The sequence below is a fragment of the Podarcis melisellensis genome, assembly GCF_964234715.1.
Source record: "Podarcis melisellensis genome assembly, chromosome: 9".
Classification (NCBI taxonomy): Eukaryota; Metazoa; Chordata; class Lepidosauria; order Squamata; family Lacertidae; genus Podarcis; species Podarcis melisellensis.
In genome coordinates this window covers 40,451,676-40,469,041 of record NC_138541.1, presented here as the reverse complement: position 1 = coordinate 40,469,041, position 17,366 = coordinate 40,451,676, and the positions used below count along the sequence as shown (strand labels likewise).

General features: G+C 39.4%; 1 protein-coding gene across 1 annotated transcript in view; it reads right to left on the bottom strand.

Annotated features, from left to right (window-relative positions):
- GUCY1B1 (guanylate cyclase 1 soluble subunit beta 1) overlaps positions 1-17,366 on the bottom strand; it is a 40,902-nt gene that overhangs the window by 3,388 nt on the left and 20,148 nt on the right. Inside the window, exons 4-12 of the mRNA XM_081926063.1 lie at positions 17,011-17,129; positions 13,208-13,405; positions 7,453-7,683; positions 6,851-6,967; positions 6,479-6,612; positions 4,991-5,188; positions 2,780-3,017; positions 1,393-1,533; positions 547-701 (exon numbers count right to left, since the gene is read on the bottom strand). Coding sequence (XP_081782189.1) covers positions 547-701; positions 1,393-1,533; positions 2,780-3,017; positions 4,991-5,188; positions 6,479-6,612; positions 6,851-6,967; positions 7,453-7,683; positions 13,208-13,405; positions 17,011-17,129 — 1,531 coding nt within the window. The remainder of the gene's footprint in view (positions 1-546; positions 702-1,392; positions 1,534-2,779; positions 3,018-4,990; positions 5,189-6,478; positions 6,613-6,850; positions 6,968-7,452; positions 7,684-13,207; positions 13,406-17,010; positions 17,130-17,366) is intronic.

The window sequence follows — 17,366 nt, the reverse complement described above, 5'->3', positions numbered from 1 at the left end:
TCTTTCTCCATATGGAATAATTGCTCACACTAACAATGCAACTGTAACCCCCTGATCTTTGCAGCTGGAGGGTTTTAGGATTTGGAAGAGTTGACCTTCTTATTATCTCTGATGACAGGGGAGAGCTCCATCACTACGGAGATCCTCATTGTACCCAGTCAGACAGGAAGCCTCCAGCAGCATTTTTCCTGCTTGTGGTAGCCTTTGGGAAGGCCCAAATTGCCAGCAATTTTGTATCTGCCTGATCCAAAGTCTTATAGATCTCCCAAAGGTCACAATCTATGTACCTCTCAATCGTGGCAGCCTAGAGTTGGTACAGCAAAAAAGAAAAATCTCCCACCCTGTCAGATATACTCTCTCCACTCTGACTGTTCCCCAGCCAGGGGTTATAATTGCTCTGTGATGCAGGTAAGTATTGGCAGTGTGCCCCCCCCAAAAAACCAGCTGATATAAGGTGGTTATGAAAAATGAAAAAGTGAGCCCATTGTTCTAAGAAAGCTGTTTTCTGGATATTGCTATAAGCCATCTGTGCACTCAGTTTCTCACCTGTAAGTATATTCAGAGACATTGATTCTTCCTTTCTCTCCAGTGGTTTCTGTTCTGCTTGTTAGATTAACAGTGTTTCCAAAAAGACAGTAACGGGGCATCCTTTGGCCAATTACACCTGTGACTACTTCTCCTGTGTGGATGCCTATTGTTATCTTTTAAAATGAACAAAAATAAAGATGAACAGTAACAATAATAAAAAGATGTTACCAAGTTGTTTGAAGTGAAATGCATACAGCATTGCAATTTTGCATTTGCACAATAAACAATTACATAAGTAGTGGGTAGGTGGCTTAGCATTTGTGGGGAGATGAATGTAACCATTGCACAACTACTTCTAAATTGTTTTCCTGGTAATTTTAATATTTCTGTAAACGACTTAGAAGCTTCACTACAACAAAGGGATATATAAAACTTTGTTAAAAAAAATAAAACAAGTGAAGCCACTACCTGAGTGCTTGTTAAGCAAAAGAGCTTTCAAAAGACAGAGTTATCCTACAAGAGGATGGAACAATGTTGCTGTATTATCTCAACCCACATTCTCCAAATGTCCCCTTCATCTGTCCCAAGCACCAGTCTTGAGGGAAGGAACAACCTTACAACCTCAGCATGATCCAGACCACCAATCTCAATGCACACTATCAAGGGGAAGCACTGATGAGAATGGTGGGAAGAAATATGGACTAATTCTCACATGGAAGTATATTTAGTTTGGTGGTATTCCTCAACCATTCCCTGTTGCATTCTGCATCAGTGCCCAATACTGGTCTTGTACGATCTTGCCCCATGGTTTCTAGGCTACACATACTTGTAAGTTGGACCAGTAGCATGTTGTCAATTACTAACCTGTACAGACTCTCCATCAACTTGAACCTGTCCGGCAATTTCCATCATATCCAATGCTAAGTGGCAGATAGAACGTGCATGGTGAATGCATGGCTCTGGCAAGCCACTTACTGTCATATACTTGTCTCCAACTGTCTCAACCTAATAAAATGTGAAGTTGGAAGTTATTCCATTTTCTTGGTTACATGGAAACAGTGTTATTACAAACACTAGCCATACCTTTGAAACAGAAAGGGCCCTTGCACTAGGAGATGGTACAGTTTAAAGGTTGCACAACAAAGGAATCCAACACAACAGTTGCACTAATAAACGTTTGTTGTGCAATCTGTTGTGCAACCATCTTTAGTAATGTGCTTGTGTTTTCCCATGTGTATCAATGTTCCGGCAGCACAAGTATACTGCCAAGTGACTTTAACTTAGCACTCCATTGGATGAAGCCCATTGATCTGTGCCCCATCACAGGATGCTTTCTAAAAGTAATGTATGGTATAAATATAGAAGAATCAGAGAAAAGTACATTATTTTTTAGATAGGTAGCAAGTGTAGAGGCCTAGTGTAGAAAGCTTAATGAAGAAGGAAAGGAAGGGTGGCACCAAAAAATAAACAAAAAAGGAAACCCAAGCAAAATTTCAGATTGGAAAATATAATTGATTATAGCATATGATATACCCAGCCAAATACATTTAGAAGACAAACTTCTTCAGGGGCAAGAGTCTTGATCTATCTAACTCGCTATCAGCTAAAACACTTGGAGACTGTTCTAGCTATTGTTGCATCAAACAAACAAAATAAATCAGGGGTGGGGAGAGGCCCAAACAAATTGTGAACAAGTAAACATGCAGGTTCCTGGAGCAAAGACTGTAGTGGCTGCATTCCTCTCTCAGTCCTCCTACTAGCACACTATCCAGAGGTAAGCCATGGTTTGGCTTAGCATCTGAACATGGGCTTATGGTTTGTTTCTCAAAACATGAGTAGTAAACAAAGAACAAACCTTGGCTACAGCTGATTTCTTGTCTCAAGTGAGACAAATCACGACTTGGACATGACACTAAGACAAATCACAGCTTAGCCTCAGGTATTTGGATTCAGAAAGAAGCATCAGTAAAGTGTTTTGGAGTCAGGAGCTCACTTTCCCCAATTTCTGTAATCAACATTGATGCAGCTATTTTGTCTTCAGAATAAATTTATTTCAGTGCAATGTTTTCTCTTGCCAAGAATTAAACCATTATTGCATCAATGGGAAATTCTAATACTCCATAGAACTGAGCTCAGATAATACACCTCTTTCATAATTTCATCATTACAGGGCTGTTTCTACATTAATTTTCATTTAATGCAGCATTATCTCAAACAAACAAAAAATAAGAAATGAAGCAGTGGTGCTTACCTTATAAACAAAGGGGTTCCTTCGTGAATCAGTCAGGATATCAAATCTTGTGTAAAGGTCATTTAAGAGATTGACAATTTTCATGGCTCCCTCTCCAGAGGCATGTTTACTACAGAAGGCATTAAACCCAACAATGCCACTAAAAAGTATGGTCACATTATCATAGCGCTTTGCTGGCACAGGGCGCTTGTGCCTCAGCTCATTGGCCACAGATGGAGGAAGGACAGAATACAGCAAGCTACATAATGTTGGATAGTAATAGTAAAGAAAGAAAAAGGAAGAGAAAAACATGAGTCATTTTTTTGTGTAATGAGGTTTTCATGTGAAAGCGGATTTTTTACATTTTAGGTTTCCAACAGTCACTTATTAAAAAAATTATTAATGGCAGAAGTAATACTCTTTAAGCACCAGACATTGGTGTGCATTAAAAATGTTCCTAGAATACTGAAAGATAAAATGGGCAAAACTATATAGGTATGAGAAAGCACTGCTAAACTCTTAAGGACGTGTGCTTAAATCTCTGTAGTTGAAATTGATGGTACATAAAAATACGTAATGTTCCATGGAATGTGCCCTTAATCTTTTGCAAAGAAGTCACATACTCTAGATTTATCTGGAGAATGGTTGGGGACAGGCAATAGCTTTAAGAAAAATGAAAATGGCCCAACAGAGACAGAGTTAACCATGTTATATGTATTCATTTCGCTTGTCACCAATGCCTATGGTCAAACAAGCAACAGTGAGATGAATATACACACCCACAAGCACTTCCAGTCTGGATAAATTGATATTTCAGCAGAGATATCCATTATCAGCTAGAGGGTTATATGCTCACATTTTATTATTTACTGTTTCCCCACCACCACCCAAAAAAATTGCAAAGCACAATATTCACAAAAAGCGAAATGTTTCATTCTAAAGACTACACATAAAAGGTACTTAGTTTGTATGGTTCAGACTAGATGAGATGCCATTCACACAATTAGGAATTATGTGAATGGCTTTTTAAAAGCAAATTGGAAGTGTGTGGGCCCTGATACAGATCAGAATCCTGACATGCAGCGTTAACCTTTTACCCCTAATAATTGCTAATTGTGTGAATCTTGTTTAGCCCTTAAGTTATGTGCACGCAAATTAAACAAAGATCTCCCGAGCCAGCTTTTTCCTAAGTTTTTGTGGTGTCCAGAAATATTTTATTATTCTGAAAGCTCAACTGATTCAGGTTGTGATAGATAGATTATGTGCCAGTAAACAAACATTAGGATCCAAGACATAAAAGCTAATGAGACGTTGAGGGAAAACAGACAGAGGGAAGAAAACAGAGAAAAGAAAGATAATGAAGGGAGATAACAATAAAAGGGGATGCTTTCCTTCAAAGATTAGTACATGAAGCCTTCCAGAATGCTTTCATTTTGAGCCCACTGAAATACAGTTTACACAGCTATTCAGTGACTTAATATAGTATTCTGAATGAGTTAATAGGTATTAATTTTCATTTAACTTGTTTGTGTCCTTATTTTCACATACCAGCTCCAATTTGTAATCATATTCAGATTGTCAGAAGGCATAAAACTATTAAAGAGGGTCAGTGACTATGTCAGATGCTCGCTACTGTAAACAGTGATTCCTGGCCTACCTATGACATTCAGAACAGCTTAGAATGTGGACAGCCGCCATTACAATAAGGACCTGCATGCACCTGCTGGAATCTTCTGGTGGCTGGTATCTCTACAATCAGTGTGATGTGTGAGTCAGCCCCACATCACTGATACCAAGACTGAGAAGGCTATCCTGTCCAAGGTAGGAACTTCTTAAACCAAAATGTCAACATTTCTAAAACGAAACACCATAGTTTCATAATAGTGATTCATAAAATATTAACTATTCCACTAAGTTAAACTGGTAATCATTAGGTGAATGGCAGCCTCATAATACAGAAGGTGGGAGGAATAATACAGGGACATGCATGATATAAAACTTTTAATAGGTCAGAATCAGATCTTAGACAGAGGTTGACAGGGACATCCATTCAAGAAGTTCATTAATAATTATACAAGAATTATGGCAATAATGCATGCGGTAAAGAGTCACTGACTAACAGGACAATTCAAAATCAGATGTGTTTGTGAAGCCTCAAAATACAGGTTAAGACGGAAAATAATTCCACTACTTCCACCATTTCTCATGTAAACTTGAGAGATAAACTCTTACGTGTCTGTCTTTTTCTTCTCATCTTCCAGTGCTCTTAATGTGTGCTGAAGCCTGTCTGTTAGTATCTCCAGCTCTTGAGTCAGCTTGTATTCCTCTCTGAACTGCTCTCCCAAAAGGACCAAATCACGGGTAGCATCATGCAGTGGAATGTCACTCAGATATAGCCCTCTTCTAGTTAAGTCATCCAAATTCATCACACTGTAATACAAATAATCAAAAGACCAGTTGGGGAAATGGTGGGTTAAACCTGGCACTCAGATTTGTCTTGCACAGCCATTAAAAACACTGATCAAGTTAATTTGCAAATATATTTTGACACTACTCCAAAGTAAGAGAGAACCTCTACCTCACTATTTAATATGCACTGAATATGCCGCCTTTTCTACCCTGTCAACACAGGGAGGAGAGATAAAGCTGAGAATGGAGAAGTGCGATCAAACAATTAAAATCACTACAGAAACACCATGATGTGATAGTGCTGTGAGTTTGCCTGCTACTCAAAGACCTTCTTTCACATATCATAACAGAGGATTATAGGGAATAAGAAGGCACAGAGCAGATGCAGATCACTATATCTGAAACTAGCAAGTTCTGCCATTAATGGGCTTATGTTACTGTGCCAGAAGAATGTTGTCCTGGAAATGTTTAAGCCAAACGGCCAAAACAGAGGTGATTAAGGAGATCCATGTCTAGACCTCCCATCAAAGCAGTGGTGGTGAGAAAGAGGCTTTGACCATTTTCCCAATCTAAATCATTTCATGAAGCTCCTTGGGGGGGGAGCAGGTGGGGGGGTTAAATAAACAAATGGAGAGCAGAGGAAGCCCACCCTACATTTATTCATTTCCCCCTGACCCACCTGCACAGAGCTGTGATTGTGGGCTTACTTGGCTTAGGGAAGGCAGTGTAAGGCAAAGCCTCCTCCCCAAATCTGGGCGAGAACTTACTGGGCATTGGAAAGTAGGTGGGGGAGGGACTCTAGGTTCCTGGCTTTATGCATTTTTAGAACCCCTGGACAGTTAAGTCCAGTGAAAGGCAACTATGGGGTTGCAGCGCTCATCTCGCTTTCAGGTTGAGGGAGCCAGTGTTTGTCCACAGACAGCTTTCCGGGTCATGTGGCCAGCATGACTAAACCACTTCTGGCAAAACAGAACACGGTGACAGAAACCAGAGCGCATGGAAACACCATTTACCTTCCTGCCACAGCAGTACCTATTTATCAACTTGCACTGGCATGCTTTCAAACTGCTAGGATAGCAGGAGCTGGGAAAGAGCAATGGGAGCTCACTCCATTGCGGGGATTTGAACTGCCGACCTTCCAATTGGCAAGCCCAAGAGGCTTAGTGGTTTAGACCACAGCACCACCCACGCCCCTGTGCATTTTTAGATATACATGTGGACTCCTAGAACCGAACCCTCATGTAAGATGTGAGTTACTGTACAAGTTTTTGTAACAATGCACTGCAATATACACAAACTGTGTTTGCTTACCTTGGAGAACAAAGAAAGAGAATACTATCTGCTTCTGGTAGGTAGATCATTTGACCCTTAAGGCGTAAGCAGCTAATTTCTGTTCCAGTTAATTCATCTTCACACTCTAACTTTTCCACATCCAACAGCCCTTCCTTGTAAAGAAAAAAACCAAAACCCATAACTGCAGCTAAAGGTGTCATAGTTATGTCTGTATGTTTTCATATCTTTCCACAAACTACTTTAATGCTATCCGCAGTCAAAGGTTGTTTTTACTTCTGTTTCACCCAAGCAGAAACATGTCAAAATGTGGTAAAGAAATTTGAGGTTCTATTGTTTATCCAAGTAAAACATGATTATCATTGAAAAATGGCAGGTGAACAGTATGGTTACCTTGCTCCTCAGCACAAAGACTGTGTTGATATGTGAGAGGATTCCATGGAAACTAATATCAATATGAGGCCGAACCAATGAAAACACTGACAAAAGATTGCAATACCCTGGCTGGAGCTGAAATATAAATGAGACAGACAAATTTCATTTCAAAGACCTGAAGTTATTTATACTCTATATCATGTGTAGCATTTGAATTCTGTTTCCCAATGCTCTATCTATGCTAATTTATCAGTACAATGTTGAGGAGTACCCCCCCCCCCGACACACAAACACATATGCACAGTACTAGATTTTACCACATTAATAAACTATCTGACTAACGAGTCATATGACTCAAAATATGGAAGGATTTGGGACCTATGTAGACCTTTGATCAATTCCAACAGATGTAAAATAAATTAAAAATAAAAATGTTAAAATATTGGTTAAAAGGCTGTTGAAATGAAGGACTATGACACTTTATGAAGACAAAGATGGAATTAGTTAAAGGCATTAATGTGAAATGTCTTTTAGAGTTCTAGGAGTGCATACTAGGAGTGTAGTGGGAGCACCGAGGAATAAAAATGTATACGGTTTTCAGGTAAAATAAGAATTCTTACCTGTGGAAGGACTCTGTATATTGCATTGCCACACTGGGTGACAACTAGATACCTATCAAATATAATATGGAAAGGGAAAGCTTTGCAAAAAGTATAAGGACTGATGCGAGACTCTTGAGTGCCATTCTCTTCAAATCTGTCCAGGTCTTCATAAAAATCTTCTTCCTTAGACTCCTTCTCTTCAATTAAAAACTGAATATGGTCACACTCTTCATTTCTCTGTTGAATAACCTGAATAACAACAACAAAAAACCCGAATTACAACAACAATTATGGGCAATTTTACTTTTTAAAACATTTTTTTTAGGGTTATTCTTCTATAGCAATGAACAAGAGCTATTCTTGATTTTCATAATTCCAGATTTTGACCCTGGATTTGAGGGTCCATTGACCACAACTCTGTTTCATTGTTTTTTTGAGCAGGATGTCTATATAGAAATATGTTCATTTTATTTATTTTTTAATGCAAACATAGCAGAGAGAAAAAAATATCACCAGCTGACATTAATACTAAAAAAATGCTCCATCAATCCTGACATAAACATACAAATTAATATATACAAAGAAGATTGACACTTATGTTCAAATGTAGAAAGAGCAGTGAGAGCATCAGACCACTGAGCAGCAGAAGAAATAATAAATACATTCCAGGCCATCTGAAGGCTAAGGCTGATTTGAAATGAAATGGAACCCTAGGCAGTGCCACAACTTTAAGAAGTATTGACCACCATGCATGGCACACCTGTCAACTACCCCGGGACAAATCAGGACAAGCGAGTTTTGGACATCGTGCTCTCAGCATGGCACCCTGAAACACATGAGATTGCGAGCTCACAGATTTGTGATCTCACATGGGTCATGTGACTCAAGTGGGAGCAAGCCCGGGAAGATGCATGTCCTGGAGGGTATAGCATGAGGGCCAGGTGGATTAAAAGTTACCCCAGTCTTCTGAGGTCTTGTCAGACTCTCAGTTCCTTTCTCGAGATGGAGAGCAGCCAAGGGTAGGGATCCAGTTTACAGCACAGAAGGCTACAGAAGCAATTAACTGGCAAGACCAGTTCCAAAATTAACTGAACCAATTCCACCTGTGGTTCACTCCATCGTAGTTAAGTCTCATAATTAGGACTGTGGAAAAGCAGACAATGCCCTTTTAAATGCCAAGATTTTGAAAATCAAACAATTCATCTTATCAGGCAAGATATAACTGCCTTTAAAAAAAAACTTCCTGATTATATTTTCACCCCTCTTTTAATAATCCATTAAAACATAGACTGCCACTTCATTAACAGAATCTTAGATGACTAACTTTATAAATTAGTGGGATTATTAACTGATCAATTTATAAAATCTGCATAGACTTGTATATTAAAACAAAGCTACTGAAACACACTTTGATAGTTTTTAGGAAAACATGCACGTGTCACAGCTTCCACCATCTTATTATTCTGGGATATAAAAAGGGGGGTGTTTTTTCTAAGATGGTGCCTGCCACCCACAGCTTTTAATAATATCAAAACAGGAAATGAATAAGGGTTTTAAAATATATAAATAATCTGCTGCCTAATTCACCGGCTGCACCTTTTTAGATAAGACGTAGGTTTATTGACTCTATTAATGCAACTAATTAATTTACTAAATACTGCAGCCCTAATTAAAATAAAATAAAAACAATACAAAGGTTTTACAAAAACATTATGGCTGAAGTGCTTAGCCTGCAATGTTAACAAATATTGCTTATTGGTGGGAGGTCTCTTTCTATTCAAAGTCCCTCCCTCCTGGGACAATGCTGAAAATATAACAAAAGAAAACATGCAAGCCAAATGATTTGTACATTATAAAAGTCCCTGCAGAATACTAGCAGCATCCCCCCCCCGCCACTAAACTTATGAAACTGTCTAGTCTGTTTCAAAAACTGCCACTATTAAACAGCAGCAAGTCGCCACAGTTTCAGAAAACCAATCTGCTGTTTCGTTCAAGTGCTCTGCAGTCTCCAATGACCTCTACCGAATGAGTATGTGTCAATAATAGCACAGTTGCAACTGTAATTCACAGAGCTGAATTGAAATGAATAAGAGCAATTGAGATAAAGGAGGAGAGGGAAGGACATGAAGGAGTCGGAACACTAAAAAATAAGTGAGTGCTTGATCCAAAGCACAGCTGAAATCAATAGAAACATTTCCGTTGTATTCTGGAAAAAAATGAAAGCAATTGAGTGTCTGTTGAAAAAGATTATGTGATTGGCAGAATACATGCTGCTGAGGAGGGGTGGCGCTTAAAACCAAGACATATGTGCCTGTGCTGCTTACATGTTTACTCAGAAGCAAGTTCCATTTAGTCCAATGAGGCTTGCTCCTGCAAATACTGAATTTCTGCCCCAAACGTCCTCATGTAGAACACATGACACTATTATTTTTATTAGACTTGTTATTTGCTTGTTATTCAAAGATGTTCAAGTAACTTATAACATTGTCTTTTTAAAAAAACATAAAATCAAACACTTAAGTTACACACACACACACACACACAAAAATCTGAAGTTCATAGAAGCAGAATTAGATAACTCCTTGCTTCTCAAGTTTTATATGACTTCAAATAGGTCCGGGAATTTGCTAAACACCCGACTGTGGAATATTAAATAAATGAAAGAGCATCACCAGCAGCGACACAGCCAGGAATAAAGTTTGATTTTTGTTTCCCTCTGTGGACCTAGCTACCAAGTTACGTCAACCAATCATGCGTACGTACTCTTTCACCATGGTAACAGCAATAAAAATGAAGACAAATCACTCAAAGAGATATCTAGCAGATTCTTCCTCTTGTGCTTTGCAATAAAATCTTCTGCAAAACTGATGTTCCCACTTGGCTGTGTGAAAAGTGGCATTTATAAGGGAGAGAGTTTTGAAAATGCCTTCAAACTTCTTTACAAAAGGCCTTCAGAACAATTTTTAGATTTTGGGGAAACATTGATAGTTTTATATTGTTTTGTGCTTATGTCTATTGTGTTGCATTAAAGTTAGCTTTTGAAAATGCTAAGCAATAGTGTAGTATGTCCTATGTTTTCACTTTTTTCAGGAAAAACACATTAAGTAGGATAGGTATGTGATCGTTTACTGTCATGGAACTGGAGATTTGTGGGAGAGGCAAGGATATATGTGAAGCAGCATTTTTACGTGAATACATTTCCTTTGAGTGTGTGTGTGTGTGTGTTGCAGTGGAGGGAATTCGCTTGCAAAGAAGGAGCCCTGTTTAGGTCAGACTTTTTTATGTATAAAAATTATAGCCCACCTTTCCTTAACATACTCCAAGGCAGCTCAATAACAAACGATGGTGGTGTGTGTGCTTTTATGGTTTAAAAGAACAGATATGCCAACTAGATTTTGAAAGAGACATTATGCTCCTGGCTTATACAACCAGAACAAAGCTCCTAAGCTAAATTTAACTCACTGCACAATTGTAGTAGTTTAGATCAATGGCAGCTTCAAAAGAGACCCAGCACTAATGAAACACTTCACCAAAATTGGTGTCCTTTGATGAGACAAAAACATCTCATCAGATGTTTTTGTCTTATGGGACGTAAAGACTTATTGATTTATCATTGATTTAACACTACATAGGATAAAGTGGATTCTAGTCCACAACTGCTTGTATCAGAATAAATCCTTTGGACATTATGGTCCCACAAGACTGTTGTTTCAGCTGCAACAGACTGACAGTGGTATTCCTCTGAAAGGAATGTGAGAGGGCATTCAAACATACTGTAACAATAAACTACAGTTTATCACTATAGGAATGAACCTTCACAAACTCTCTTCCCCTTTTCCAGAGACACCCTGAAGAAGAGAAGCTTTCACTTCAATTACGTCTGAAACCATTATGTCTGTACTATGGTTTACTGTAGCAAACCAACTACAAACCTTGATTTATGAAGCTGATTTGTTTCAAAAAAATGTTAGTTATGATTAACCATAGTTTATGGCTCATTTGCCAATAAATTGTTGTTTGTTTGTCTGCTTGCTTCAGGTCAAAGGTGGTCAGGGTCCCTACCATAAGAGCCAACTCCAGGGGGCCGTTGGTGCCTGGGCACCCGCAATAATATAATTGTGGGAGCCGGGCACCTACAAAGTCATTGAGAAAAGCCGGCAGGTGGCAGTGGTGTTGCCTCCAAGAGAGAAGAAGTTCAGCTCTGTCCTCCAGAGTTAGCCAGCGAGGTACCCTTTTCTGAATGGGGAAACTCAGACATGGGGACAGAATCTGAGCACCTCCCTGTGGAAAAGGGTGCCTTGCTGGCTGCGAAGAGGAGCCACTGCTGCTGCTGCCAGCCGCTGCAATGTGAATGTGCAATGTCACACAACTGCACATAGTGTGTGTGATGTCACATGCCCATGTTGTGGTGGCGGGCATCCATATTCCCTATGTAAATCATAGCAAGCCCCCAAAATATGCAGAGAAAGTCAAATGATTTAAAAAATCAACTATTTTGGCAATCTTCCTTACATTGTGATAGCCTGTCCTTTTGCCCTTGCATGTCTCCCATCCTACAGCCGCCTCTGTTCATTTTGCCTGAAGCTAAATGTGACAATCAAGGTGAAATGAGTATCAAGGATTCTGATTTCTAGGTGTCTTATCAGGCTAAATACTTTTTGTGCAATTTCCCCGAGTTTAGTGCTATTGTGATAATTTTCTTGACATTTAGCAAAAGAAATGAATAAATCCCAACCTTTTAAAAATAGAAATCTATGAAGGCTGTAGACAAAACAAACTCTTTGCCAACTGCGTGAAGAAAAATAGGAAACCAACAAAGATAGGAGTATGTTCCAATCTTTGTACCACTCCAATGTAGACTTTTTTTGGTTCCTTTAATTTCTTATCCACTCAAAAGGCTGCGTGTGTTTACTTCCAGATCATACTGGCTAGTATTTTTGTATTTTCACAGTTATGTGTCACAATTCTATAGATTGAGTTATTAGACATACTTTGACTTTCACATGGCCTCTGTGTTGGTGGCAGGCTGTAATTTGATTTTGTCATAGCTGTCTGGTACACAGTTCATCTAGCGTGGAAAATTTGAGCCTTGCAATCATACAAGCTCCAATGCCTTATATTCTCTATTTGAACGCTCTTCTTTGTGACACACTATGATTTTGACTATATATAAAATCCATTTATATGCATTGCCCTGCTGAAAAATCCACAAAAAAATCCGAACATGTGTCTTTTCCCTCCTTATTGGTATCACATTTTATGATACCAGGTGAGGATACACTGCAACACTTTGTTGCAGATCTCACTTTTTAACATTCCTGTTGCTATTCCTTTGACTTGGACACTAGTTTAGGCTACGCTGAAACCATTCTGATCCACTCTTTCATAAAAAAAACCAAGTATACAGTTCTACAGTGGTGGGTTGTGGTGAGTTGCCAAGCTGCCATAAAGTGGATACTGGAGAAAATTTTAACATTGTGAAAAGAGCGTGGAATGAATAAATATTCTGTATCATGACCTAGGACTACTGCTGCTTCTATAAATCAGCTCTTGAACTTTTGACTATAATAATTAGAGCAATGGAAACAGGCATGTAACACATAACACAGTGCATTTTTATGTCTAACAATGGGAGAACAGCACATTGAGAATGTGGTGTTAATTCTTTTTCCCTTTGGGAACAAAATATTTTAAGTTAAACAGTATTAAAGCACCTGTGGAATATATATTTGTGGCATGTGAAAAGTTGGTGAAACTTTATGCTACAACTTACCTTCATGTCTATTTCTGTGCCATGAATTTGTTGAGCGACTGTTTTGATGATTCCAATTACAATGTCTTGGAGCCCTTCTCTCTCGGAATAGTAATGCAGAATAAGTCCCTTCCCCTTTTCTGCATCAGTACACCTAAAGGAAGGGGCACGCATACCTGGGTATATTGTAGCAAGGTGGTCATGAAGAGCATCAAGGTTCTGTAAGGAGATTATTTAATAACAGAAAATGATTAAAACCTATTTTTCCAGCATTTTCACTGGAAAAGTGAATGATGTTTGAAGGCAACATAACTGCCTGAAGAATATTTGTACCAAATTCTGCTCTATACAGTAGCACAAGCACTGCTACCTGCTCTGTCTCGTCCTTCTGCATTTTCTAATGCCATTAATGTTCATATGGGCGCTGATGTTTTTAAAACATAATAAATAATGACAATGTTTTATAAGAGCAAGCTGTATTACAGAGCATCTGCAGATCCTCAAAACTTTGGAAATAGCTTGAACTTTATTTTCTGTGAGAAATGAAAAGCCTCAACAGCTGCTTCTTCTCTTGGGAGGTCTCCAAAGGAAATGAGTATCTTGTAAATTAATTCCTTGGGCTAAACTCAGCTTAGAGCTTCCTGGTTTACTTTATTTGCTTATTTGAAATTTACATTTTATTGAGATGGTTTTTATCAATAGCCAGCATACTAACCCATGCATTTGTCTGAATGGATTACTATGATGGCTGTAGGGAAAGATCAACCCATTCCAAAGGCCTGTTTCAAGACTCTTTTGTTACTGAGAAATTCCGCTCTCAAGACTACGCTTGTATTTTGGTTTTGTCTGACTAAGGAGCGTGGCACTCTTCCAAAGGAGTCAGAGAAAGTGACCGTATTTCAAGCTAAACCTTTCACAATAAAGAAAGCTCAAGCTTAGTATTATGGGATAGTCCAGTGGCTCCTCTCAAGAATCCTCTTCACAGTGGTGCCTGTACAGGAGAATTTGTGTATGTGGTTCTAACTGGTTCCTGAAACTTTTGTCAAATCTAATGTTAAGTAAGAAACCTTACTTAGCATTAAATTAATTCTGGGCAGTAATCAAAGAGCACCATTCAGTAAAACCCTTTCCTGGAAATTGGATTGCCTAAATTTACATTTCCTGTGAAAATGCCCCAATGCAGACCACAGCGTAGTCTCATTGGCCCAGAGACCCCTTGTAACCTCCCTGCCACTTTCTAGCAGGAAGAATCATTTTGGTAACTAATGATAGCTCATCACATGCCTTTTTGCCATTCAATTTCCCTTTTAGCCAGTTCTGCCCTTAATAAAATTACCCTGGGTACCATGATTCCCCACTAACCAGGAAGTCCATTTTCTGTAACTGGGTACTTCTCAGCCCCCCAATTTGCTCAGTATTCCCAACTCAGGCTGTTTCATTCTCTGCTTCCTTCCAGTTCAGTCTTGTGGATCGGACGCTTACTAAGCTGCTCATTGGTCTATTTTTCCAAGATGCTATGAAGAAATAGCTACATGGACATGGGTTTAAGATAACAGGTTCATGTACACATGTGTATAGACACTCAGAAAGATATGTTAACAGTTTCTTAGGGCTTAAGTGAAAGATGTATGACCATGCCATGTAAATACTTCAGGAAAGCAACTTCCAGCTTCAACAGAGAAATGATGGGAGAAGGGGCTAATTAACTGTTTCCCTTTCTGCCATTTGAACACTCAAAATAATAGCAGCTCTTTAGGCTAGCTTCTTTTCCCCATACAATGGTAAAGTATACGGGGGTCTGATATATTTTCCTCCATGGGTGGAAAAGCAGCTTGGGAAGGTGCAAATTTTGAATGGGAAAATGGCAGGAAAGGGGTTGGGTTAAGCAGCACCTGTTCCTTTTGCTCTTGAGTTTCCAAAGGCAGCTTGTCCATCAAAAGGGGAGGGGGGAAAGCAAAAAGGAAGTGGGAAGTAGGAGTCTGGAAGGGGGGTAATGTAAGAGACATTAGTAACAAACCAATGGAATATTTTGGATACAGTTCTTTGAGCAAATGCAAATTATGATCAGTGAAAGGTGAAAATGTGGGGAGGAGAAGGAAGTCAGTGCCCCATGCTCTTATTGGCTGGTGTTAAATGGAGCCAGTAGGGCAAAGATATGGCTAGAACATCATCTGGGCTAAAACTCACCCCAAACAGTAGCAGCCAGTGGGGTGAAGTCATGTTCCTTACCTGGCTTCCCAACACAGAGTTCGCTGCCAGTAAGCAAGAGTACAGTGGAACCTTGGTTTGCGGACGTAATCTATGACGGAGGCACGTCCGCAACCCGCAGCATTCACATCCTGAAATTCGGCACTTCTGCACATGCGCAAGCAGCAAACCCCGGAAGTAACCCATTCTGGTACTTCCAGGTTTCCCATGGTCCGTAACCCAAAAACACATAACCTGAAGCATCCATAACATGAGGTATGACTTTACTTGCATGTTCACACTTAGCCATGGGTTCGTGTTACATGTAAACTGGCCAGTGTGTTCCTTAAGTAGATAGGTTTTGGGTATATGCAGCGTAAAATGGAAAAATAAGCTCTGGGGCACATTGTAGAACATATTCTGCAAGCAATTCTTTTGAGTGCTGTAAAATGCCATAGAACATATACTGCATTGCTAATTTTAAAATATGAGAAGGCAAATAAACTACTCCCTAAAGTATCTTAGGTTAAGCACCACTTGGTGTCTGATTGATTTTTGTGTGTGTGGTTATAACATAATAATGCCCTTGGGATTTCTCAAATTGCACTTATCTAAAAGCTGCCTCTCTTTAACATTCTGCTTTGTATTTCCATTAGTAATGCTTTCAGCCCTACATAATATAAAAAGGAAGAATTGTATCAAATGGGGGCGACTTTTGCATGGTCACATGCAGCCCCCCCCCCCAGATCCCATGCGGCTCCTGGCAGTATGGGCTGGCTTCGCCCTCCCCAGGCTGGAAACCTGGAGGTCTCCACCTACCTCAATCCCACCTGGGGAGGCGTTGCCAGGGGATTAGCCAAGTAGGGGGAGGGACCGCCCTGCCCACACAACAGAGGGTGGATCTTACCTGGGAATTGTCAGTTGGCTCCAGAATTGTATATATTTTTTAAAATACTAATTATATTTCTTTCTTTCTTTTTGCTTGCCTTTCAAATTAAGTTTCACATATTTGTATTCCTTTTAATTTAAAGAATGTGTTCATGCATAATTTAGTGTGCAACTGGAGCCTTAACTTGAGATGGCACAAATGCAAACTGGTAGGTAGGTTTTCCTGAATGAGTGTGTTAATTCAGTTCTTAAATGTGAATTGTAAAATCAGTTTCTTTATGGAATAGGTAGTCAGTGCAGCAAAGCACTAATTATTGCCTAAGAGAATAGCCATAAATCAATAGATTTCTCATTTGAAATTCAATGAACATGTACTGCAAGAGTTAAGTCCCATGGAACTCAACAGACTTGGTTTTACTAAACATGCTGGTCCAAATGCAACAACCCTGAGGGGTCTAGGAAACAATAAATGACATGGTAACCTTTGGAGGTTACCATGTCACTGGAGGTTGTAGGTTTTGCCTTTGGATTGCATTGCCTTTGGAGGTTACCATGTCATGTGGGCATATGGACCAAACCCTTGGACCCCTTTACTGGCTGGGGCCGATGATGCTGACCAACCAGATGCTTGGAAGGTTTTTGCCTCCTCACCTCAAGTTTGCCCAAGGCCACACTGGGCCACAGCTGCTGCTGTCATCGAGAAATTACACTGGAATTTGACCATTAATGGTTTGCCACATATTTCTTACCTGCAAAAATTCTCTGACATTGGAGCCCAACACACGCAAGATGGTGTCATAACCAGATTCTTGACAAAACACAAAAAACATCTTCCCAAACATCTGAAGGATTTCTCCAGCGTTAAGGTCTAAAGAAAACATGAAGCATTATATAGTACATGAAGGCACTGAAGCCCCATGCAGAACAAAAAAAAATCACATTTAATACTTCCTAATCAGCACTGAGGAAGATGAATGCATCGGGCTTTTAATATTTTATTGCAAGATTCCACTGTCATAGACTTCTCTGAGTTCTATTTTTGTGTACTTCAATTTTGTTTTGAAGCATTTGAAATGCAAGCACCTTCTCTTTCTTTTAGCAATGA